Below are 26,064 nucleotides of genomic sequence, written 5' to 3' on the forward strand. Positions count from 1 at the left end.
TTTTCACGCATACTCAGGAATGCGCTTCCTCCTCCTCCTCCTTTTGGATTGTTTCTAAATCGGGATCATCTGTGGTTGATTGTACATATAGTTTAACAAATTATTATTATCAAATTACTCAGATTTTGCCATTCGAACCAAAAAAAAAAAAAAAAAAAAAAAAAAAAGCAGCAGAGGAAGACTAAAAGCAACTTTTCATGTGGGAGACAGACGAAGCTTGAAAGGGAACAGCATGCGTTGCAGAGCTGCAGCTTCCCTTCCCCCAGAAAGGTTTCCGAGGTAACTGTTTCCCCAAAATTAGCCTCCTGAGCAGAGAGTTAAAATCCCTCGGTCCAGCCTCCGCGGCTCCACTCACTTCGCTCAAGTAGCTTCAGGTTTATAAAGAAATAGAGGGGACGGGACAATGGAACTCCGGGCTGGGTAAGGGGTTGGGGCTTTTTTTTTTCCCTCTTTTTTTTTTTCCCCCCTTTTTTTCTTTTTCCCCGTTGGAGACAGAAATCTGCAGCCCTGCTTTTGGGAAAACATCGCCTGGTTTGTAAGACAGGAGGGAGCTACCAAATGCCGAAGAAATCTTGGGATTTAAAGTTCGAAATAAAGTTAAGCAGCGCAAAGGCATGCAAAAGAATTTCTTTTTTTTTTTTTTTTTTTTTTAAAGAAAGAGTTTGGAAGAAAAAGATGCGAAGTGAATAAAGAACGTGTGTGAGTAAAAAAAAAAGAATATAAATATCTTTGCATTACTTTTATTTGCACATATTGCCGATGTTATTGTTGATACCGCGCTCCAGCCCGTGCTCATTCCACATAATAAATACAGTAATTGGCAATTAATAAGCATTCCACTCCGGGTTGAAGGATGAATTGTTGCGGAGTCAATCGTTTCGAACTACTCGCTTAGAGTAATATCTTTCACGCTTTATTAAATCTATACGTACACACACCCGTCCCAGAGGAATCCGGGCGGATTTGGGAAGGCGCAGTAACCTCTCTTAACACAACCCTACGTGAAAAAAAAAAAACCAACCCCAAAAACTAAAACGCGGAAACAAAGCGGAGGCACCCGCGCTCCCATCACCTCGAAAATACAGTGTAATTTGTAATTTATTTTTTTTTTTAAAGGGAAAAAAAAAAAAAATCCCCAAACCCAAGTCTGCCTCTATTGTGTGCGCCCGGGTCTCGGGGCGGTGAAGCCGCGGGCACGCCCGGGAGCCGCGCTGCGCGGTGCTGCGCGGTGTTACGCGGTGTTACGCGGCCCGCCCAGGGGTTTATGAGGTTTTGCGCGGGGGTGTGCGTGTGAAATGTTGGGGTTTTATGACATCACAGGACTGGAGTGCCCAATCAGCTGGCGGGTGGCGGGGACGGCTCGGTGGGGTGTTCCCTAGAATATACCGTACGCGGCGGCGGGGCCGCGAGTGCGGAGCCCGGGGAAGGTGGGAGCCGCACGGAGCCCCGGGGCTCCCCCGCCTCCCAGCCCCCCCCGCCCCCCGCTACCATTTTTCCGCCCCCCCCCCCCTTGTCGGTAGCTTTGTTTGCTTAAGCATCTCAGTGGCTTCGCACAGCAAAAGGGGGGGCTGTGCTTGTTGATTCCTCCCCCCACCCCCGCCCCCCCCCCCCCCCCAAGAGATTATTTTTGAAGTGGAAGGTGGGGTGCGCGGCCGCGGGGTGGGAGCTGGCCGGGGGGAGCCTGGAGGATGCAAGATGTTTGACTTCTTTATTTTTCTTTCTTTTTTTTTTGCTGGGGAGGGGGAAGACGAGGAGTCAAGCCCCGGTACAGGCGGAGGAACTGGGTGTTTGGAAGATGTTGCAAACCATTGACTGGAGCGTTTGAAAGGGAGATCGACTGCTTTGGCTTTTTTTGCTTTTTTTTTCCCCTCCCCCACCTCTCCGGAGGGGTAGGGATGTGTGTGATCAGGGAGTGGAAACAAATATGTCCTTATTTTCAATGCCCCCTTTGAAAGAGACAAAGTAAATGCTCCTTGCAAAATGTTCCTGACCTGCGAAGGGACCTTCGGAATTGTTCCAGCTACCATGGATTACAATGGGGAAGCCAGGCCGGGGGATTTTCATGCTGGCTATCAAGAAATCGAAGGGATAAACTTGGGATACTTACAGATCAATGGCACCCAGATGTTTGCTTTGGCCCAGGTCCTCAGCGACCTGTTTAAGGATATCCCCAGGACCACCATCAGCAAGAAGATGGAAACCTTAAAGATCAAGAGCCGACGCTGCGATCTCAAAGAGCTCCGGACCCTCAAAGCCATCAACTCGGTGCCCACCCGCGCGGTGAAATGTTCCCTCATCTCCAAGGCGGACCTGGAGGCTCTCTGCACCTCCTGCAAGAGCCTCAGCCCCCGGAGGAGGAAGAGGAAAAGGAAGAGCAAGAGGAGGGAGCAGCTGCTGCTGCCGGACCCGGGGGAGCTCTTTCCCTGCCCCCGGCCCCAGCTGCTGCCGCCCTGCAGAGCCGGCGGCTGCTGCGCTCCCGCGGCCCCCGGCCGCCCCAAGCTGCCCCCCGCCTTCCCCAAGCCGCGCTCGGCGCCGGCCGCGCTGCTACCGCAGCCCTTCCACAGGGCCTTCCCCGCCTTCGAGAAGCCCCCCCGGGGCCGGAGGGGCTGCGGGCTGGCGGGCCGGGGGGGGCTCTTCGCCGGCGTCCTGGCCGGGTACCCCCGCGACCTGGCGCTGCTGCACCCCGCGGCCGCGCACCCCTCCGCGCAAGCGGCCGCGCTCGCCCAGCCGGGCCGGCGCAAGCGGGGTCCCTGCTGTGCCAAGGGGCTCTTCCCGGCGGAGAAAGGGCCCGCGGCCGCCAGGAAAGGCCGCTCCTCCGTCTTCCCCGGCTCCAAGCGGCAGGGTACCTCCGCCGGCTACTCCAGCGACTCGGACTCCAGCCTGGACTTCGGTGGGTCCAGCCCCGCCACCTCCAGCGACTCGTCGGAGGAGGAAGAGGAGGAGGAGGAGGAGGAGGAGGAAGGGGACACCTCGTGCAGCAGCGAGGAAGGCAGCTCCTCGGAGTCGGAGAGCAGCTCGCTGTGCAGCGGGGACTCGGTGCAGAGCACCCGGTACAGGCAGGCGGCTCTGCCCCGCTTCCAGCCGCAGCCCCCCCGGGAGCCCCTCGGCGAGGAGCGCCCCGCCGAGCCCCCCCCGAGCGTGGGCAAAGCTCTGCGCCCCGACCCCAACCTCCTCTTCCTCTCGCAGCAGCTCTGGGCCAGGACTTTGCGAGCATCAACTTTGGAAAGTTTGAGCCCGGGTCCGGTCCTGGGCTCGGGGGCCCAGCCGCTGCCGGAGCTGTACGCAAAGCAGGAGGCCTCCCCTTCCTCCTCCTCCTCCTCCTCCTCCTCCTTCTCCTCCTCCTCCTCCTCCTCCCCCCCTCCCTCCCCGAGCAGCACCCCTGGGGGGGATCCGCAACAAAAGGAGGGAGGCTTTGGGGACGCGGAGCCCTGCGCCAAAGGGAAGGATTTGCACAAAGATGCCTCGAACAATAGAGCCTCGTTAGGCCCCAGTGACCAGGCAGAGAGGCAAAGCGGAGCTTTAGCCGGGCGAGCGCCTTCCCAAGAGCCGGCCCCGGGCTCGGCCCCGCAGCCCCCGGCTCAGGAGCTGGCGGGGAGTCTCGGCCCGGCGCCCCCCGAGGAGACGGGGGAGCCCCGGCGGGAGCACTTTGACCGGCTGATCCGGCAATCCAAGCTGTGGTGTTACGCCAAAGGGTTCAACCTGGACGGGAAAAGTTTGCGGCACGGAGGGAGGACGGAGCCCTGTAAAGCTGCAGAGCTCAAATCCCCCGGCTCCAAAAGAGCAGAGAGCCCCAGCACCTTGTCAAACAAAGCTTTGAAAGGCAATGGCTCGGAAAGGAATGCCAAGCGCAGACGCCTTGCCAGAGGCGCTGAGGCAGAAAGGCAACAGAGCTCCTCTAAAGGGAGGCCACAAAAGACTCAAAGGAGGAATGCCAAAAAGGGAAACACTCATTGCAAACGCCTCGGCAGCGCCGGGCCAACCCCGCCTCGGAATTCCTTCAGCCTCATGGGCAACTTCCCCTGTATTCCCTCCCTGGTCGTGGGGGAAGATGGGGACCTGTGTCCTGCCTCCTCCCTGGGGGTCAAAAACTCCTGGGCCCTCTCCAAAACTCACCCGCTGTGGAGCTGGCACCTGGGGGGCAACGCTATCCCGGTGCCCCCCAGCCTCAAATTCCGGGGCTATAGCTTGGAGGATCTCTAAGGACAGCGGACGGCCCGGAGGAAAGGTTTACATGCAACAGATGAGAGCTGCAGGGTGGGCGGGGGGGGGGGGGGGGGGGCCGGGGCGGGGTGGCCCGGGGGGCGGAGGGGGGGGGGGGGGGAGCGGACCCCTCCGTCCCGCCGAGCTCCGCGGCCGCCCGAGCCGGAGGCTCCCGGGCGGGGAGGTGGATGCCCGGAGGAGCCGTGCGGGGTCCGGAGGGGTGCAGGAGCGTTTCGGGGGGCTGCGAGTGAGTGTGTACACGGCTTCGGCTGGGGGGTGGACGGGGGGTTTCCCCGCTCTGCCCGGAGGAGGGTTTTTTTGAGGGTTTTTTTTTTTTTTTTTGGTCCGTGTACGTGCCAGGGTCCGATGCTGGTTTCGCGCTGAATTTTAAAGGACGAAGCTAAAACACGCGATCAAACCCAGGGGGGCGGCGGACGGACGCCTTCCCCCCTCCCCGCCTGGCTGCGAAACGCGATGGGTTATTCCCAGCAAAAGGATTTGGGATGAACCGCGCAGCTCGGAGCGGAGGGAAGGGGCTCCCGCCGCCGAGCAGAGCTCTCCCCGGCCCCCGCTCCCCCCGCCCCTTCTCCCCCCCCCCGCTTCTATATACCAAAAAACCGAGGAAAGAATAGATCTAATTTCTCCCTTTTCCTCCATAAATGCATTGGATTAAACTAATACTAATCACACGCAGAGAGAAATAATGATGTCATGCAGCATAAACACTCCTTTTCGGTCCGAGTCAATCCCGGCGAAATTGGGAGCAGCTATTCCAAATAACTATATTAATAGCAATGTAATGTTTTCTGTCTACTTAAGAGACAGGAAGAAAACACCAACTTTAAAAAGACCAGGAAATTCTGTTTGCTAAAAGAAAACAGGAGGCTTTGAGAGGAAGTTATTTGAAACTGCTGCACGTATATTAAAAAAAAAAAAAAAAAAAGAAAAAAGAAAAAAAGAAAGAAGTGAGTTGTTTGCTGGATAATAACCCGAACTCCGATAGCCTAAAGGTAGCAGGCCTGTAAAAGCTTTACGGGCACAAGAAATAGGATCCAGGAGCATTAGCAATAGAGTACAGATGGACAATTTGATCTCTCCCGAGCTCCGGAGTGGAATGCGGGGAAGAATGCGGAGGGAATGTCTCTCTCCTCTGCAGAGGAAATCATATCCCAGTTTAACTTTTCTTGCAAACCAGTGGCTTTGTAACTGGCTCTTTTGACTATTTCTGATGTGATTTCCACCCCGCTTTGGCATCAAAGCCCGACGGGCTCTCTGAAGTCCGCTCTGTTTTGGAAACGTTAGGCAAATCAAAGCTGATGGGGTTTTGTTTTTTTTTTTTTTTTTTTTTTTGGGGGGGGGGGGGAGGCTGTTTCTTTTTCTTCCCCTTCTTTGCAACAGAAAATACTCGCAGCCCACGGCCGGGGATCACGCACTGCCCGCTCGGGAATTTCTATTTTTCCTCCACGGTCCTCCAAAAATCGGTTCCCCGAAAAAAAAAAAAAAAATCCCTTCACAGTGTCCTTTGCTGAAAGGGGAGGGCGAGGAGAATCATCGTAGAATTCAAAAGAAAATATTCAGGTCTGGCACGGCCCGTTTTGATTTTTTTTTTTTCCTTGTTTAATTCCATCAGTGGGTAAAAAAAAAAAAAAAAAGAGACATTTTTAAGGTCAAGCGTATTTTGTATCTATTAAGCGCTGTTTTTCTTGGAGATGGTGAATTGTTGCTAAAAGCAATGTTTGTTTTACTTGGGTTTTCAGCGGGTTTTTTGGTTAACTGGGGGTTTTTTTGTTTACTTCACCCCACCTCCCGTTCCTCCCATGCTGAGCAAAAGAGGGGGATTTCTTCTGTCTCGAAATATTCAGGTTTTATATCCATAGCCGTGGACGGTTACAAAACCAACCAACCAAACAAAAATCCCCCCAAGCCCTGGGAGCGTGTAGGAGCGAGAAAAGCCGATTTGGGGGAGTTTGCCTCCGCATCGCCGGCGCGGAGTGCGCCCACAGGAATCACGCAAATGGGGTTTTTTTCTGCCCCGCGTGTCCCCCCGCAACCCCCCCTGCTCCCCTCGGCCTGGCCACCCGGGACGGGGGGGATCCGTAGGGCAGAGCCGGGGAGAGAGAAGGGGCCACGCGTGGCGGGGGGGGGGGCGGGAGGAGGAGAAACACGCCCGTTTTCCGTGTAATTGCCGAGCGCGGAGCACGATCGCTCGTTCTTTCTCCCCGACTCTTCCAAATCCGGATCGGGTTAAAAATGTATTTTCTAGGAAAAAAAAAAACAAAACATTTCGAATAAAGCACGGGTGGGTCGGTGGGACGGAGCGGGGCCGCGGGAGGGACCCCCGGCCGCACAAAGCGCCCGTGGAGAGCGGGCAGGAAAAAAAACCCCAAACCCGAGATCCGCGCTGGGAAGGAATGCAAAAAAAAAAAAAAAAAAAAAAAAAAAATTATAAATATATATATATATTAAAAAAAAAAAAAGCAGCAAACCCCAGACTCCGCAGCTCCGTCTGCCGCGGGTAGTAACAGCCGAATAACTCAGGAATATTTTCTAAGGGATATAATCACCTCGGAAAGTGCGTGCGTGGGGTGAGCGGGCAGGCGGGCACCTACGCGTGTGCACGTCCACGGATATTTATCTCTGTGTATATATGCATTTGTACATGTGGGTGTGTGGAAAACGCAGCTATTAATACACGATGTGTGTGCACACATGCAGACATTACGTGCACGTACATATTTATCTGCTCACACACATACATACGTGCGTGTGTAGGTGTAAGGTATCTGTATATAGTGCAAGGGGGTTGTAGCAGGGCTGTGAATACAATACAAAATACCTCAAAACTTTCCACACAAACACACCTTGAATGGCTCCTCAAGCAGCAGAACCATCCCGTTCACAGCAAACAGCAGCAACAATAATAATAGCAACAACAATAATAACAATAATCTCACCATTTGTTTTTAAACATGTTTCAAAGAAATTAAGCGATCAAAAAAAAAAAAAAAAAAAGGAATCTTACTAGCAATCCCCCAGTAAGAGACTGGAGAGGGGGGTGGCGATGCGTCAAAAGTAAATAAAAAAAAAATTAAAAAAAGGAAAACCCAAACTGTTATCTGAAATAGCCTGTTTTGGACTTAAAAAAATGAACAAGCCCAAGCGGTACCTGGTTGGAAGAAGCAGTACCTCTGCGGGACACAATGAGCCGGGAGGAGGGAGCGGTTCGAGTGCTACAAACTAGTTCTGGCTTTGAGCAAAAGATCAACTCGCATCGCCAGGACAGCATAAAGGATAGAAAGGCACCTTTATAATGACATTAGTGACATTGCTTTATTTCCAAACGGGTGCAAAAGAAGCAAAAACGGAATTTATTTTTTCTTTTTTCTTCCATAAAAATGTTTGTCTAGGTAGGAGAAAACCGAAAGTATCTTGTAAAAAAAACAAAAAAAAAAAAGAAAAAGAAAAAGAAAACTTTTATGAAAAGGTGCTGCTTTTAAAAATGCAGCCTGCTTTAGACTCAGGAAAAATCTCAGCTTGGATACGGTGTGGTGCTTTGTAATCACGGTTTGTAAGGGTTTATTTTGGGGCTGGGGGTTTCAGGGACCTTTGCTCTCTCTTTCCATCGCCGGATTAAAAATTCCCATCCAGCGCGTTTAAAAATGTCGGTCACTTCATGGGTGCTTCTCTGCTGGACCGCCGGATCCAGGGATGTTTCTGGCCAGGGATAATTTATTTTTGGGGGGTGCTGTGGATGGGGAGGGGAGTTTCCCCAAGCTGGGCACATCCAGCGGCCGATGCTGCCTTTCCCCCATGCCCCGGCCTAAAACACGCGTTTAAAAATAACCACCCAGGGGAGGAAAGAGCCTTTTCCAGCCATGTATTGGGCTTTCTGTTTAGATTTACTGTACCTTTATTTATTTGAAGTTGTTGTAAGTATATGACGATGAAAGTGTTAATTCCTGCGTGCAATATGGGATCTAGGCTGAGAAATAAATACTTTTTTTTTTTTTTTACAGAACTGGCTGATATTTGGCCGTTTTTGTGGGTGTGTGCTGGGGTGGGTGGGTTGGCTGGGGTGCACCGTCTGTGCTCCCTTTGCGGGGGGGATGCGTGTTTGTGCACCCAGGATACATGTGTGTGCACCCACGGAGGCTGCGCGTACGCCTGCGTGCTACGCAGGGCGCGTGTATCAGCCTGTGCCGCCAGTCTACGTACAGCTGTGGCTGTGTGGCCGCGCACATCTGGCTGTGCGTGTTTATTTACGTGGTTTGGAAAGCACGTTCCTCTGCTCACACCCACCCGTGGGCCTGGCACCCTCCTGCGCGCTGGACCCGCGTGAGACGTGTGTGCCTGTCCGTGGGCGTTTGCGTGCGTGTGTCCCCCGCCGTGTGTTTGTGGCCGCGTCCTCGGCTCCGCGTGGCCACAACCCCCCGTGCTGTACAGCTGTGCGAAGCGACACATGTGTGCCTGTCACGTGTGGGAGCGTGTGACTGTGCGTGCATGTGCTCAGCTGCTTTGGGGGGGTGTGTGAGTGTTTCTGTGGACAAATTTTGCCCGAAAGAAACATTTTTTCCTCAACATTTAATTGGAAATCAATAGCTCCTTCCCTCTAATTTGTAGGCCAGAGACTGTTCCCCAAACATGTGTTTCTATTTTGAGGGCCTCAGGAGTTAGTGCCCCTTATGGAAGGAGCACTTCAGATATATTTTTAAATCTCTGCCAAAGGAAAACGTGGCCAGAGATCGGAAGATCCCGTTGGAGCAGCATCGGTAGAGTCAGATCCAAACACAAACCCCAACATAGATCAGAACAAGCGACCCAAAGACTAGAATTGGTTTTTATCTGTGCAGTGTGTTGAAAGGGGCCTGAAGTCTGTTATTTTGGACATGAGTTGGGAAGGTTGAAATTCTGACCTGGGAAGCATTTACGTGGCTCCTTCACAGCCAGAAAGATTATCTTTCCAAACCGAGAAAAATGGAAAGAGAAACGAAATGCACCTCCAGTCAGGACCTCATTAGTTGTGATTAATAACTATGTATTATTCGATTGCCACAAAACCATCTGACGACCTCGCTTCTGCCAGGTAAAACCCCCCTCCCCTCTTAAAAATCACTGAAACCCAAATTACACAAGTATATCGATCTGCAAATCAGGAACTCGGCGCCTGAAACCTATTTGCAGCTTTGCTTTTTTTTTTTTTTTTTTTTTTTTTCTCCCCTCCTCCTTTCTGGCAGGGAGGAAAGGAATCCAAGTCAAAATGACTCCCATTTAAAAACATTTAAAATTTCGAGAGGCAAAGCCTGGGAGCAGCCCGAGCAGGAGGCAGCGACCCCGGCGAGACCGCACCGGCTCTAATCGCAGCCAAATGACCCTGCTATTATTATTATTATCTTTTAAAGAAGGTAATTTAATAATGACGTTAATTATCTACAGAGACCAGCACGGGACCTGCCGGGGAAGGGACTCCGAGCCTCCCCCCCCCTAAAAAAACCCCACCAAACTCGGAGATTTGCGACTGGTTCATGCCCCAAAAAATCCGGGGGGAGGAAAACTGCAGCTCCGGAGCAAGGTGTGGGGGGAAGCCGAGGGAAGCCGCTGCATTTATTTAGTTTAGTGTCAGGGTGTTAATGATAAATTAGATAGCAGAGGAGGGGCTCAGTAAAACAGCAAGCTGTGAGAAAAAAAAAGCAGCGTAACCCCCTCCCAGGGCAGGCTGGGCTGGGGGCAGGGAGGGGGTGAGGGATTAAGTGTCACTAAAGGCCTTTCATTTACCATGTTTACATGTAGTCAATAGAAGAGAATGGACAAGGGTTTATTGTGAGTTATGAGGCTCTTTCTAACTCCCATGTTATCAATATCTCCCTCTTTAAAAAAAAAAAAAAAAAAAAAGCTAAAATTTACTTTGCTTTTTAAAAAAAAAAAAAAAAAATCACCACGGAAATGATCCACCAACCTTTCTGGAAGGTGGGAGCCGACCCTCCCAGCCAGCCCACAAAGTGCTTTGGAGGATCCTTCAGCTGTTCCATATAAATCTACGGGCTCAATAGGTGGAGTTTATGCTTTTAGCAATTGAAAGAAATTACCCTAAATGAGGCCATATGGGAAACTGTGCTCATCCTCTCCCCTCCCCAAAACCGGGGGAGGATTTTGCCTGTCCTTTGTCAGAAAAAAAAGGAGGTTCTGGGGTCGGGGCAGGATCCGGCCGCTCTCCTGCCAGAGCAGCATCCCTGCTCGGGGTCGGTGTGTGGCTCTGGTCCTCTCCCCTTCCCGGACTGGGGGGGCGAGGAAAAATGCCATTAAATCCTGGCTTCGGCATGGCAAACAGCACGGATCCAGGCTGGGTTTGTGGGGAAGGGGAGGGCAGGGGGTCCCCAAAGCGCTGGCGTGACCCTCGGGGGGTTCTCCCCTCGGGAACTGCTCCCTCAGGAGGAGTTTGGGGGTCCCAGAAGGTGTGGGGGGGGTCTGGGCACTGTTGGTCCTCTGACCCGTTTCTCCCCCATTTCACCCCAATTGCCCCTTGGCTTCCTTGCAACGTGCCTGGATCCGCTGGGGCCTCACACACTGGGCGTGTTTACCTTAAATTCCAATTTTTCCTACAATTTTACACACTGGGCTCATCCAGCCTTTTAATCAGCTGGAAATACCGGCAACCGCCTGGGCGACTGCTTGTAATTAACCATTCGTTACAGTGGTTAACCCCCCCAAATAACTGAAGACGTTGCGTAGGAAACTTGGGATCCTGCATGCGAGCGGCATGTCATAAAAAAGAAGTGACCCATCAGGATGTGCTCTGAAATCAATCCTCCCCGAGCAGCGAGCTGGATCCGAAGCAGCGAAGCCCACGTTTTGCTGTCTGTGGTTTCTAACACGATGAAAAGCCCTCCTCGACTCACGGTAAAGGTTTGAGTTGAGGATTATTTTTGAACTGGTCTTTAACTTCTCATCGGAGATGACTTTGGGGAAGAAAAAAAAAAAAAGGGAAATAACAAAAATGCTGCTCTTAGATTTATGATTTTATATTCTTAGCTTGTCCTCCGAAAGCCAGCGGGAGCGTGGAGAGTTGGGGGGTGGATTTGTCCCCTCTGCTGTGGTTCTCCCTGTTGGGCCAGAGCTCGGATACTCCCCATCGGTTCCCAACAGCAGAAATACATAAATACACGTGGAAGCGAATAACTTCTGACAGGGCAGTGAGAGTCTGGGCAGTGCAGGGAGGTTTTGGGGACATGGGCACGTGCTTCTGCCCCGCTCCGTGTCCCTCTGGGTGCCTGCAGGACCAGAGGTGCTCTGCAGGAACGGGGCCTCCCTTCCACCCTGCAAATAACCCCCAGTCTTCACTTGCGTATTTGTATTTTTTCCTGCTAATTCCCATTTTTCCCTGCCTTTATCCAGGTGGGATTCCCTGCCCTGACATATTTATACCTCAAAGCTTCTTGCACTCTCAAATAGATCCAGGGACACTGCGTGTCACTTGAGGGTGGCTGGTGGGCACACGTCACCCATCCTGGGTGGGGACAGGGTCCAGCAGAGCTGTGGGGTGAGGGGGCAGGATGACACCACGACACCCCCATTTTCTTCCTTATTTCATTATTTTTAGGACTGAGAAGAGAAAACGGCTCCGAGGGAGCTGGGGAAGGTGACCAGGGAGCGCTGGCTGGCGAGCAGCATCCTTGGGGGACTGAGGCCGGGCAGGATGTGGCCCTGGGCCGGCTGGAAGGGGGGTGTCACCTGGCCCCCCCCCTTGGCCCCTCTTTGTGGGGTTCCCGAACGAGGTGGTGGGGGCTGCAGGGCCGGCTGTTGGCCCGGCCGGGGGGGCTCCCCGGGTGTCAGCTTTCCCTATCTCGCCCTAAAATCTCGGCAGCCTGAACTCTGTGAACCCGGCCCAGCCCCAGCTGTGCTCCCCCCCCCCCAGCTGTGCTCCCCCCCCAGCTGTGCTCCCCGGGGGGGCCGGGGCAGAAGCCCCTTTCAGTTGGTAACGTGCTGCCCAGCAATGTCCTCCCCTGCCAGTCCTGCCCGTGGTGTGGGGTGGAGGGCACGGGGGGGGTGCATGGCTGGGGTGTGATCCCCAGGGTGCAGGTTGGGGTGCGAACACACAGGATGTGGGTCCTTGGGGTGCAGGACCCCAGGGTGCAAGTCGAGCCCCCAAAGGGGTGGTTTCAGTGCACCACCGTGATTTGCAATATTGTACGTTTGGTTTTTAATCACACAGTTACAGGGGAGATTCACATCTGTTGTGTGTTCTGGTTCCCATTATTTTCATTATTAATCCTTACTGCTCCTACAATTATAATGATAATTTCAGCACTTAACTCTTTCAAGAAAAATGCTGGTACCGAGTCTTTGTAAAATACTTCCGTGGAGGAGAAAAAAAAAAAATCCATTAATAGCAGTTTGTGACAGAAAATCATTTGGGCTATGCTGTCAGCATGCCTACTAATACCTGAATAATTAATGTCATACTTTTTTTCCCCTCTTCAAATATTAACATGTTTAGAGTCCTTGTCAAAATGGAACACCCCTCCTTGAAATTAATTGCCAGTAAAGATACCGAGAGGTACGTGGTTTTCATAATGGATTTTTTTTTTTCTTTTATGTGAGAAAAATCTAGACAGGAAAAAAGGTATCGGGGAGTCCGTGGTGTGTTTTCCGCATTACAAACTTTTTGTAGGCAGTAACGTGTGCAGCTGCATTCGTCTTGTGTTTTATGGGTGTTCACGTACGTATGCACACGTGTGCTCAGCCACTCGCATGGAGCACGTGTGTCCACGTGTGCGTGTGTATAATTTAAAGTGCTGTCGCAGACACCCGTGATCTCTTTTGGGATGGGTGAGGGGTATCGGGGCCGTGGGAGGAGCAGCTCCCCCGGGCAGGAGGCAGCAGGACCCCCCCCCCCCCACCCCGGTGTCCCCCCCAGAGTAGGGGGGTTGCAACCCCCCCCCCCCCGGTGCTGCTCCGACCCCGCTGATGGCTTTTCTTCTTGAGGAGCCTTTTGGAATAACTAAATAACATGGCAACCGGAGGAGAGGAGAAACTTTTAGGAGGAGGGGGGCTGTTTTGGGAAACCCCTGTGCATCTGGAGGCAAACCCCGGCTGGTGCTCCGGAGATCGGGGGAGAAACGCAGGGTCGGCAGGATTGGAGCTGCCGTCCAGGAAAATCGAATGACGCCACCCCCCATCCTCCCGGTGTATATATATATTTATAACATCCCAAGGGTGTAGCTCTGTCTCTCTTGGTTTAAAACAAAACCAGACAGAGTCTTGAGGGTCAAAAGGGAGGTGGGGGAGGGCTTTTCTCTACCTACCCCCAGACAAAGATCCCTTTGAATCTAATCAAGCAGAAAAGAAACCCCTTTCCTGTGTGTTTTTGTATGAGGGGAGAGGGGTTAGGGCTGCCCTGGAAGGTAAAAGGAAAGGAGATCCCATTTTTCCTTTCAACAATGAGATCTTTATAAATGTTCTCAAAAAACCCCAAACCCACCCATCCGCCCCAGCGGTGGAAGGACGTTGCTGCTGCGTTTTCCCAGTGGACAAGGTGAATTCAGGTGGGGGTCGGGGCGATGCCCTGGCTGGGAGGGGATGGGGTGGGGGGGACGGCAGGCAGAGGGGTGAGATGATGTTTGCAGTGAGGGTGGGGATGCAATTTGGTGGAGAGGGAGGGTTTCCAGCACTCCCACCCTGCTCCGCCGCCCTCAGAGGGTGCCTGGCGAGGTACGGACCTGCCGTTGCAGCCCTTGCATACAGCTCTAACCACCCGATTTCCTACAGGAGATCATTCCTGCGGCAGGTCCGATTCTGTCTCCAAGAAGATCAACAAGAAATCTTCGCCAAGTCCCTATTTCCTATCGTCCGTCGCCTGCCAAAGTCCAGCCGAGGGGCCCGAAGAACCTGCTTGTGCTGGAAGATTTTTCCTTCGATGCGAAACGCACGGAGGGATGGGCCACCGGGCCCTCAGGGGGGGTGGCCGCAGCCCCCCGGGGCACCGTGCTTGTGCTTCTGCTTTTTGATGGCTTTTCTCGGTGACCTGGGGCACTCCTGGAGAGATGCCACATCCCTGTCCCCTGCTGCGGGGTGACTGGGGAGCCCCGTGTGCCGCAGGGTGAGGATCCGGCCGGGATGCTCTGCAGGACTTGCTGGCATCTCCGGTGGGACCTCCCCAGCACAGGGGGTCTCTTGCTGTTCCAGAGCTCCTGGGGTCCCAGCACGGGTGCGTTGGCAGCGCTGATGTCCGTGTGCTCTTTACTGATGTCAGAACAAACCTGTCCCTGTCCCCTCTGCAAAAAACCCCCCAATTTATCACTGTACGTGCACCTACTCCCGGGTCCCTGAGGGCGTAGCGGTGGCTCTGCAGCGCAGACAAGGCCTCAGACGCTGCTTTTTACATCCTTTTAACTAATACCACATGACAGTGATTTAAGCTAATCAGTACAACCTCCCCATGTCAATGCAAGAATCCTCATAACCTTGGTGTTTACATTAAGTACAGCAGTGTTTCAGCTATAAAAGCACTTTCAAACTGACATTAACTGCAGTGTAACGATGTTAGATTGACTGGAGTTGGGTCAAACGCCTACCAAAAGCCTGCTAGAAAGAAGCTGCTGTAGAATTTATTGCAAAAGCATTAGCGTGGAGTCGTCCTTCAGAGGCTGGACTTCTCCTGGATCCACATAAGCTGTTTTACGTTTATGCACCGACGTTTTGTACCAGTTCCCCTTGCCAATTCGCAGCAGCCCCGCGGTGCTTTGCTGGGCTGTGAGCCGGAGGGGGCTCGCCGCAGACCCGTGACTTGTAGCACCCTTTTATGGGTTTTGGTTGCAAACCTGGGCACCCACGGGGTGCTGGAGGTGGCGGGAGGATTGCTTTGCTCCTGTTTGCTGCTGCCGGCAAAAGGGGCCGTTGTTGGAGCAAAGCAGCCAGGTTAGTTCAAGCCGCCTGGCAAAGCCGCCGCTCGGGGCGATGGAGGGGCTGGAGAAGCTCGTGCGAAGGGTGCTGGGTCTGGGTCCCACGCAGCCATCGGTGGGGACATCCAGCCGCAGGCTCAGCTCAGCCCAGCAGCGTGTGGGACCAGGGTGCAAACCCCAGCGCCTGCCGTGGTCACTCGTGCTTCGAGTGTCCCTTTGTCACAGCCCTGGGTGTGAGTGGGAGCTACAGCGCAGGGAATAAACCCCCCGGGACTGGGAGGCCACCGCGAGGTGTCTCCTACCGAGAGACTTTCAGCCGCAGGGAAGTGGAATAAACTGCAGCGCTTTGATTTCTGCCTATGCATGTCCACACTGGTGTCTGCATCGCTTCAGCTGTTTTGATGGAAAATGTATTATTGAAATAATTAAACCAATATAAAAATGGTGCTTATACAACACTCGGGATGCACAAGATTTGTGTTTTTTTGAGAGGGTGGTGCAGCTCTTCTCCAGGGCTGCGCAGCAGGGTCTGAAGATGCAGATACCCCAACGTCGCCCTGGGGTTGGTTTTGTAGCACCCTCTTGTTGGCTTTTGGATGTACCCAGTTCCCCAGATCATGGGCAGGGACAGGTTTCCTGGCTGTTTGCTTCAGGTGCAACCTCTGCCCTGATGGAAAGAGCCCCAGACTGCTTCCACACCTTATCCCAGGGGCCCCCGGCTCCCCCTTGCCTTCCCCACTCCCCCTTCCTCCTCCAGCCCACTCCATGCCTTCTCCTCTGCATTTGCTTCTCCTGAGGGGACGGCCAGTGCTCTGCTCCCACCTCAATCACATTTCAGCGCTGTTGTGTTTAAAAATAAACCAAACAAGCTATTAAATGAAAAAAAGCTATAAAAACAAATAAATAAGCTATTATTACTATTTCCCAATCCTGCAGTTGTGTCCCCCGAGTGTTTTCTGGCAACCGCCAAGGAGGATGAAGTCAGAGCACAAGGTCCCTTCCCAGTCCCATGTGCAATCTGGGGGCTTTAGCAGGGAGCGTATATCTGAGCACACACACACATGTACACACAGGTTTGTATGTATAGATATATATAGATATAGCTCCCATAACTCTGCTTAATCCATCTGCTCATGTAGCAGCAGTTTTTTCTGTGACGGCTATTTATACTTTCCCATAGGCTCTAAAGCCAGGAGGGACCATGGCCATCATTCTCCGTGGCAGCCCTTGCTGTACGGCGACCATCCGACTGCCTTGCAGTTTTCCATGTTTCTGGAAACTTCCCTGGGAGAGGGAGTTTTATGGAAACTTCCCTGGGTGAGGGAAGAGGGGTCACCCAGCACCTCTCCTTTCCGGATGGGTCCACCCCACGCAGCAATCCTGGAGATGAAGGAGTGTGAGCGTGAGCTCCCCAATGTCCAGGCTGACTTTTGCTCCTCTCTTTGGAGGTTTCTGGCCCAAAGACATCCATCCTGTGCCCTGGGTACACCCTACCAGCTACAAGCACCCAGATCCACACGGTGTTTTCAGCAGGCCAGCTGGTTTTTTTATCGTATGCAAAAGCATCCCCTGTTCTGTCTCACCCCTTTCCCAAACACGTGCACAGGCACTTGTGGGGTCCCTGTGGGTGCAGCTCCAACAAACAGAGGTGAGAGTGGTTGCTCTGGGGTCTCTTGGAGGCCTCCTGTGTGACCTTGAGCACGTCTTTATTTTCCATTTTACTCTTTGTCCCTTTTGCTCTCAGTTTTCAACCCGGCCGCTGCCCTCCCCACCCACGAACCGTCTCCCAGGGGAGCTGAGGACCCCACGCAGTGCAATTAAACCGGCTGGTAATGAATGTGTTTCCTCCGTCACCCTCCACGGCTGCCTTAGGAGCAGCCACAAACCCATGGGGTACCCAAACCGTCGGGTGACGATGCCCTTGCTGCGTCGGGTCCTGCTTCTCCTCTCAGCACCAGCGCTGCTCTCAGGAGGGGCCGTACAGCAATAACCTCCCGGGGGGAGCACTCATCCCCGGGGGAAACATTTTTTTAATTTTTTTTTTTTTTTTTAGCACAGAAGGAACCTAATTAAGAGTTTTTAGTGTTTTCCCTGAGCTGCTGCAGCTGGTGCTTGCAAGCCCTGCCCACACGGTGGCAATATCTGCCCAGCAAGTGCAGGCAGGGCTGTGGTGCTGCCCCCCTCCCCGGGTGGGCTGGCACAGGTAGCACGGGTGGTGTCTGGAAATGTGTGGGTTTCCTGCTGTTTTTACTCACTTTCTCTCTTGTACTTTCTCTGAGAGGCGTTGATGTTGCAATGCTGAAGGAGGGTGGGCCGGGCAGGATCGTGCCCCTCTCCCTGTATAGGGGGATGTATGGGGACAGGGGACCCGGGGGGTTGCTCGTCCCGGGGAGGTGGTGGCTGTGTCCCCTGCGCAAGGGCCGCGGTGGCAGAGCAGGAGGTCGGGGCTGCTGCAGAGGGAAGGTCTCTGCCCTGCTCCCTGTGCTGGAGCTGGGAAGCCGCTGTCTCCCCTCCTGCTGCCGGACCCTGAGATCAGGTTGGGGTGGGACAGCAGCTTCTCCCCTGCCCAGCCCGAGGCTTCCTCGGGGTCCCGAGGGGCCCCATGGAGCCACCCCAACACCCCCGGCACGGGGTGCCTGCCGGTGGCCGTGGTGGAGTTTGGAGGTGGAGAATTGCTGAGAGCCTTGTCCAGGCTGGGACCTGCCCTGGCTGGTCGGTGCCAGGGTGTTTTCTGGAGGTGGACAGCTTTTTTGCTACAAAAACTGAGATTTCAAAGTGTTTTCCTGGTCTTGGTTGGGATAAAAAGTGGTTGGTGGGGTTTTTTTTAAGTGGAAAATCCACAGAGCTATCTGGTTACTGAAACATTTTTCTTCCTACCACTTCAAAACATTGACTTGATCTCTCTTAATGTTCTTTCTCTGTAAATGAAATTGTGAAACAGAATGTATTATAGTTTAAAGGAAGTAAAATTCCAACACATTTCTCCTAAGTCCTTTTCCTTTAACTAGAAAACGTATCCCCACCAATTATTTCAGGCAAACGAGTTCAATCTCAACCAGTTGGAATTTTCTATGAAAAATATTTAATCAAAACATTCCCAAACAGCCTTACTGTTAGCAACGAACAGATGCGTTCGCGTTCATTAGCCCGAATGCTCACGAGGAGCTGAGCGGCAGCCTCGGGCTGCGTGTGCTTCCCTGCTCTGAGTCCAAGCAGCCGGGTTTGGTGTTTATGGATTTCGGCAGGTCCTGGTCCCGTGGGTGAGTGGTGGGGAAGAGTAGCTCCGATGCTTGTTCCTGGTGTAGGAAATCCCATGTAAAGGGGATGGTCTGTGCCGTTACCACCTGGCTGCACTGGTTCTGTGTCTCCCTGCCCCTTCCCTGCTCCCATCCTGGTGGCGTGTCTGGGAAAAGAAGGATTTTTTGGAGCAGGAGGGCTTAGGGTTGCAGCCACTGTGTTCTTTCTGGCACACAATATATCGTGGCTGGACTTGGTGTGCTGTGCTGGGTCCTTGGGGGTGGGTGCTCGTATTTGCGCGGTGGGGGGAGCACTGCATCTGCACAGCCAGAGGTGGGTCTGCCCTGCGTGGATGGACAGGAGGGGCAAAAGGTGGGTGGTGGCATCCAGCTCACACGAGGGGGAATTGAGGTCCTGGGGTGTTTCCCAAGGTCAGGGAGAGAGTGATGAGGCTGGCACCCACCTCCAGCCTGTCACCTCTAAGGGACGAGACCACCCTGTGATTCACGGGCAGCACCCCAATGTGCCTTAGCGCAGGAGCACTCGGTAGACCCAACAAACCTGCTCTTCCAGGATGGCTGATTTGGGGTGAGGGGGTCCAGGACCCCCTTCTCCCTCTGCAGCCCCTCCAGAGCTGCTGATATTCCCCCAGTGAGGCTCCTGAGACAAAAGCCATATCAACCACTTTTATTTCAAAACATGAAATAAAATTAACTAGGGGGAGAGGGGGGAGCGAGCTCTTCTAAAGAGCACCAAATTGTGTTGCTATGGAAACGGGAGGAGAAGCCCAGTAGCTGATGCTCTCCTGGGGCTCAGGGGCTGGCTGTACCAGCCGAGATGTTTTCTCATCTCTTTCTTTCTTCTCTTTTTTGTTTCTCCTGTGTTTGTTTTTTTTTTTCCCCTTCTACCCTTTTGAAATTTGTCTCAGTGACTTAGCACTGGCCAGCAGCCCTGGCTGCCAGCTCAGGGGACTGTGCCCTCTATTTGCCTGCAGAGCTGCAGGCAGGGAGGCTTCCTGTACGTGCTGCCCTCTGCCAATGCCCGTCTCCTGCCTGCATGGAGGTTGTGGGACCTGTTTGGTTTCCAGAGGTGAATTTGGGGGAACAGAGGAGCTCAGGGAAGCACCCCCCACACCCCGCTTCTGGCTCTACCTCCTTGCAGCAGCTCTGCTCTTCAGCGCTGTTGCAGCTTTTGAAATCAAAATGTGCTTTAAAACCCCAACACCCCCAAACCTCTCTACATGGAGCGATGGTTTCGGGCTTTCTGCAGACTCAGGTGTGTGTTGGGTGTGTTTACTGCTGCTTCACTGGAGCTCCTGTGTTTGGGGCAAGGCTGGGTGACCCTGAGGGCCCATGGGTGTAACTCCAGGACCAGAGCGGTGATGGCTCTTGGCTCTCTGCAGACACGTGCGCGTCTAGTACTGTCTTCAGCAAACCCAACTTTCAGCATTTTTCAGCTAGCTGAGCATCCTTGGAGATGCAGCCTTTCCTCTGCCAGCTTCCATTTTGTGATCTGCAAAATGTTTTGAGGCACTCACGGCTATCGACCCTCCTGTGAGCCCCCTGCTCCTGGCAGCTCTCTCCTGACGCTGGTGCTGTGACCCACTGGTTTTGGGAGGTGCCAGCAGGATTTGGCATCTTGCTGGGAGGGAGGAGGAAGGCTGTTTGGGCAGCCATCTTCTCACTGAGCTTTGTTTTTCTCTGATTTCCCAAGCCTTGCCCTCACTGACAGGGGGCTGGTGTGGAGGGGAATTGCTGCTGGGTGAGTCCCCTGATATCTCCTCTTGCTGCACGGTGTGTGTGCCCTTGCCCGTCCAGAGACCCCAAAACCGGGTCAGAGAGACTCTGGGGAGCAGGCAAAACTGTTGCTGGACGTGTGGCTCGTGGTAGGGTTAAAGCTGTAGGCGTTGCTGCCTTGTCACAGTAGCCTGTAGCACAGACCTGTTGTCACCTGTTGATCTGGACAGGTGAAAATCTGCCACCCATCATTCCCCATCATCTCCCTGCTTGGTGAAAATCTGCCACCCATCATTCCCTGTCATCTCCCTGCTTGTGTAATTCATATCCTTAAAGGCACTTCAGTCAAAGTAGAAGGAATTGCGAGCTCTTGACTTCATGGAACCGTTGATTGACATCTCTGCAAGGCCAATTTACCCACTGATCACTCCAAAATCAAATCACTTCAGCCCACGTTGGAATTTGAAAGGGTGTGCGGATGCAGAGGTGCCCACCTGGGTACCAGGGAGAGCCCCCCCTCCTCGCGCCGCGGCTGCTGCCGTCTGCCCCAGGCAGCTGTGTTGCGCTGGGTCTGGAAGTAGTTGGCAAAGTATTTAGGGGAGGGGAAAAGTGCTATGGAAAGTAATATTTAATTAGCCCCAAGAGGAGCATTAATTGGCAGTCTTAATTTGAAGTCTTGCCAGAGTCTGTTGTATTCCTACACCATTTAGCATAAAATGGGTCTAGAAGCTAATTTGTAGGTCACGGTGATTCGATCGCATACGTAGGGCTGCAATACCCAAGACTGGGCAGCAGAGGGGAGGGGGGCAATGGGTTGGGAGCCAGGTACGGTATGCCACCATCAGCTTCCCTTCGCCATCCCTTGTCCCCTTCCCTCCTTTAAAATAGTGATAACCCCATCACCCTGGTCCTGGCTTTGCTCCTGAGGTTTTGGGAAATGCACTGAGCTTTCTGGATGAGTGGGGGCTGTGCTCGTTGCTTTCCCTTTCTCCAGGCTCGCTGAACGGCTCCGTACCCCAGTCTGGACTGGGTGTTTCATGTCCACCTGGCTATACCCCAGGTTGTAACTGGGGAGGAAAAGGCTGGGGCTGGTGAGTTGTGTATTCCTCTAACACTGCTTGCTGCCCACAGTCGTGCCAGGCTCATGCTTGGGCAATGCTACCGCACCCACGACATATGTATGTCTCGAGCAACTATCAATGAATTTGTATTTAGAGCGAGCTGGCAAAAGGAAAGGCCTTTTTTCTTTGCTCTGGAAGTGAAGCCCCAAGGCTTGGAGAGGCTGAAACTCACTGGGGAGCAGCAGTGCCTGCACCGCCCCTTACGGCTTGTCCCTGGGCAGCAAGCTGTGGGATTCAAAACCAGCGTGGCTGATGTGGGCTGTCAGCTCGGAGCCAAGGGAAACCGATGCCGCTTGCGGAAGCAGCGTGGTGGGGATCTGTACCCCATCTTCCTCCTCTCCATCCTCCTGCAGCCGGTTTCTATAGCGACCGGGTACCTGCCTTTCCCCAGGGCCCTGCCTGCACCTGATTCTCATTCACAGCATCACCCTCCAGAGGCAGTGGGGCCGAAGCAGCAGCCCCACAACCTGGGAGCGCGTGTGGGTGCCGAAGGATCCACGTGCTGCTTGGTGGAAGCACTCCAGTGTGCTTGCATGCTTCAGTTTGGTGTGCATGTGCTGTTTCCTGCAGCAACACCTGTGTGTAAGTGCATGCGTATCCCAAATCCTGCAGGTTCCTGGAACAGACAGAAGCTGATGAGACCCATGAAGATCCTGGATAGGTTTGTCTTTTGCCCTAGATCTGGAATTCCACCTGATCTGAGGCATCAGTGTCTCCTTACAGAGGCTGGAGGTGCTTAGAGAAAACACAGCCCCTTTTGTTAGGGCAGGAACACGCAGAAGCCTCCCTGGCCAGAATGGAGGTTACTGCTAAGTGCTGGGTTTTGTCTCCCATCTCAGACCCGGGAGGAGGTCGGTGTGCCAGCCTGGGACAGGAGAGGTACCCGAGTTAGTGGTCTCTTGCTAGCTCTACTAGGGACTTGCCGCTGGGCTGCAGGTAAGTCACTGTCCCCCTTCCCTCCCGGGCTCCCTGGGTGTCTCATCAGGCTCCAGACTCGTTAGCAGGTCTCCCAGGAAGCTGTGCCCAACCTCTCCCATGTCTGGATAGTTTTCTCTGGAGAATGCTGCAGATTTATTGTATGACGGCATCGGCAAGGCACCGAGCCTGTCAGCGCGGTCCCCCCCCTGCCAGCCGGGCGAGAGGGGCTGGCTGCAGCCCCGCTGTCTGCAGCCTGGCCATAAACCACTCCAAAATGCCCAAACAAACAGCCAACCTGGACCCCGCACAGATACATCCCGTGCTGCCCCAGCGTGGGGAGCGTGCCCCCCTCCCCGGGGAGGGTCAGGCAGCCCTTCCCTCCGCCCTGCATGAGATAACGCTCCCAGATAGAGTTATGGACCCGATCGGCAAACGGCTGACAAGCGGCTCAGTGGGGAATAAAGGTTACAGGAGGTAGGAGATGGGGCTGGCTCGCTTGTTTGGTTTATGCTAAACAGCTAACACGAAGAAAGAGCTTGTTGTTTTTCAAAGGGAAGGGAAATCCTGTCACTGTTAGCATGATTTGATGCTCTAAACTGCAAATCAGTCCTGCTAGTTTGCAGGCAGCCTCTCCCCACGTGTAGGTTCATCTCCCAGGGCAGACAGAGCTTGTCTGTAGCTCTAGATACTCCTGGCACGCCGGGGCAGAGCTCAGCGATGGCATTACTCAAGCCAGTGGGAACCGAATGCTCCCAGAATGTGCTCAAGAGTGGTCATGCAAAAAAAATCTTGCCTTATACTTATTTTTTTTTTCCCCCCCTCCTCCTGTCTGAAGTACCTTGCTAATCTAACAGCCCTTTCCTCCAGGAGGGCTCCTTTCCCTCAGCACCTGGCTGCCCAAGGGTCTTCCCTTCGCTGAGGGTTTCTCCTCCCAGACGCCTTTGCAGGGAGTCGGTGTCCCATCACGCGGGGTGACCGGTCGCTCCTTGAGCCAATCAATCCTGTATCTTTGTGCCCGGGTTGGTGGGTCTTCACCTCTGTGCACCCGGCCTCGTTAGCTTTGTTAATGACAGCACTTTTCTGATGATAGATGTGCTTGTTTTCTTAGGGAGATGCTTTCTCCTTAAAGGCATACAGCCTTTGGTGACATGGCGAACAAGGAACTGCAGAAAGGGAGAGCTGGGGCGCGGGGCGGGGGGGGGGGGCTTAAAAGGTAATTTAATTTATCCCCTGCCCCAAGGCAGGATCAACTATTCCTATATAATTTCTGACAGATGTTTGTCTGCCTTGCTCTTAAAAGCCTCCAGTGATGGAGATCCCACTGCCTCCCTGGGCTGTCTGTCACAGGGCTCTAATAGTCCTTATTATTAGAAAGTTTTTCTTACCATTGAGTCAAAATCTCCCTTGCTGCAGTTAAAGCTCATTATTTCTTGTCCTTTCCACAGCAGACATAAAGAACAGATTATTCCTGTCCTCTGCTGCTGCCCTTTACGTCTTCGAGGACTTTCATCATGTCTTCCTCAGTCTCCTCTTGTTCAGACTAACCAAACCCCGCTGTCACCAGCCTCCCTGCTGCCTCCCCACCTGCGATGGGTGCCAGTGCTGCGGGATGGGGTTTGCTCGGGCAGCTTCGATGGGTGAAGCTGCAATAGCATCCCCTCCAAGCCAGGGAGGGGCTGCTTGCAAGCAGTTTGGATGTTGTTTGGTTTGTTTTATTTCTTTTTTCTTTTTTTTTTTTTCTTTCCCCTGGAAGCTGTGACCGGGGCTGTAACCTGCGTAGGCTTCCTGCAGGGTTGTCTGGGAGGTTTGGGGAGGTTGTGGTGCCTTCGTGCAATAGCTATGGAAACTGCAGAGCTGCTGAAGGTAGGGCTGGTCTCTGCTGCAAACAGATGTGCCACATCTGTCTGTAACCAGGGTCAGGAGTCGCTGGCAAAGAGGTCGGTCCCATGGTGTCCTCGCGTGGATGTGCCACGCTGGTGTGTGTTGTAGTGGCTCCTGACCGAGGAAGACCCCTTGAGAAGAGCAGTTTGACATTTACTGGTTGCTGCCACCCTCATCCCTCCCATCCCCTGGGATAGAGCCCCTGGCACATCTGATGCTGGCCAGGGATGGATGTGTCTCGTGGGGACAGACAAACACCTCCCCTGCTGCCAAACCTGGCGGGGTCCCCGGCTGCCTCCCCACTCCGCAGCCCCAGCTCGCTGTGGCTCCTGCACCTCTCCCAAAACCGCGGCTGCTCAGAGCTGCACCGGAGGCTGGTCCTGCCCAGCCAGGCGTGTGTTTCAACTGGCATCTTGGCTGAGCGCTCAGCCCGACATCAGCCTCAGAAAACCTGTGAAAAACAGCTGCCTTGTTCCCCACCTGCTTTATCCAGGATTTCTCCGTTCCCATCAGCTCCTCCACCCCAGTTGCCCATTTTTCCCCACCTTCTGAGCTTCTTTCTGCCTGCTTTCACCATCCCAGCTCATCTCTCTGCTGCTTGTGGCTGGGCTGTGGCTTCCCTGGAGCCACCCAGCTCCCGCTGCCCTCCATCCCAGTGCTGACCCCTTGGTCTGCTCTTCGTTAGGCTGTGGCTCTGATTTGCATGTTTGATATTTAATTGCAAAGCAACCTGACAGATCTCTTCCCTCCCGTCACCGGTGTGTGGTGTAATGACTGTTTTGTTTCTGACTGTCAGCTTTGCATGGAGGCAGTTTGCTGATAATCGGGAGAAGAAATTTGGAGTTTTTCCCACACCCACCCCTCTATTCTTCTAGGTTTCTTAAATATATGTATAAAGTGTGTATTTTTCAGGCTTAGTAATTATTGATGTTTAAGAGGGTTGGCATCCCCACCCCTTCTCCCTACATCCCTGCAGTGATGAGCTTGGTTTACTGGGATTTGGGATCTTTATACCCTGCACTTCAGGCATTTTATCAAAGCATCAGGTGGAGGGATGAGAACTCTTGGTTCTTCTGCAGTTTGTGCCGTTAATGGCGGGGGGGGGAATCACTTCGGAAAGCACCGTGCCTTAAGAGATGCCAAGAGTCCTGGCACCAGCAGAGATGAACGCTGGCCCCTCCATGTGGGTTGCACAGTTATTTCCCTGGCTCCACGTGCCGGGGGGGGAAGGTCCTGGTTTCAATCCATCTGAGTGTAACAGCAGTTCATGCCGACTCTTCCTTGGCTGACGAGATTCACCACTATTTTGTGGTCCGACATTATGGTTCACCAAGATTTTCATTAGGGAAATCAATGAGCCATATCATCCTGGTGCTGTCGTGGTCATTGGAAAAGCATAAATAACGTTGAGGCCCGTTGTGTCTCCAGGGCAACAGGAGCAACCATCAAACAGGTCTGGTTTCTGTATAGAATACCCTAAATCTGTCATTCTGGCGAGTTCTGGGCTCAATAAACACCATCTCTCTATTTCTTTGCAGACCTTGGTTGCGTGATCGTTAACACCACTCAGCGCAATCCTGGCCGGGCTGGGAGCGCGGTGTTGATCCAGCCTTGCCCGGGGGGCTGTGAGCACATTCATGACTTTTTTCCCCCCCCAGCCAAAAGAAAAAAAAAAAAAAGAAATCCTCAGGCTTTGCCAGCTAAAGGTTTAGGCAGTAACTTCTGTCGAGTGTAGCCACTCTATATAGCGATTGGGCTTAATTTTTTCCTTCCATTGAGCCTGGAAAAAAATACTTGGCAGGCTCCTTGGCTGTAATGAGGTCTGCGATTACCTCTGGATCTGGACTCTCTTGCGGCAGCTATTAGCACCTTCGACAGCGGCGTGGAGCTGCTTTGCACCCGGGTGTGCTGGGTGGATGGGAACCTTGCGGGGCCCGGTGGATGTTGAGACGCAGATGGGTTGTGAAGCTGAAGGGTGCTGCTGAGCACCGTGGTGGGCTCGGGCAGGTTTGGCCCCCAGCTCCGACCTCCTCTCCTGCCTGTGGGCACCATCGTGGGGCCCCTCGCTCAGTGCAC

At 53.4% G+C, this 26,064-nt stretch overlaps 1 protein-coding gene across 3 annotated transcripts; it reads left to right on the forward strand.

Annotated features, from left to right (window-relative positions):
• The first annotated feature begins 1,741 nt into the window (after positions 1–1,741).
• EPOP (elongin BC and polycomb repressive complex 2 associated protein) lies at positions 1,742–15,589 on the forward strand. 3 transcript variants are annotated; one of them, XR_012838822.1, is made up of 3 exons: positions 1,742–4,225; positions 12,692–12,751; positions 13,963–15,589. XR_012838822.1 is itself a non-coding variant. In XM_075775100.1 (2 exons), the coding sequence occupies exon 1, from the start codon at positions 1,981–1,983 to the stop codon at positions 4,198–4,200; it is 2,220 nt and encodes a 739-aa protein (XP_075631215.1). In that variant the 5' UTR covers positions 1,742–1,980; the 3' UTR covers positions 4,201–4,225; positions 13,963–15,589. The 3 variants fall into 3 exon arrangements, 2 of the variants coding, with proteins under 2 accessions (XP_075631215.1, XP_075631214.1); XM_075775100.1 differs by lacking the exon at positions 12,692–12,751; XM_075775099.1 differs by lacking the exon at positions 13,963–15,589 and having other exon boundaries at positions 12,692–13,726.
• Positions 15,590–26,064: the final 10,475 nt, after the last annotated feature.

Source organism: Balearica regulorum, chromosome 24 (assembly GCF_011004875.1).
Source record: "Balearica regulorum gibbericeps isolate bBalReg1 chromosome 24, bBalReg1.pri, whole genome shotgun sequence".
In the NCBI taxonomy this organism is placed as follows: domain Eukaryota; kingdom Metazoa; phylum Chordata; class Aves; order Gruiformes; family Gruidae; genus Balearica; species Balearica regulorum.

What these genes read in the sequence shown, in the direction of transcription:
- EPOP (XM_075775100.1), top strand. Translation starts at nt 1,981, where the DNA reads ATGTTCCTGACCTGCGAAGGGACCTTCGGAATTGTTCCAGCTACCATG.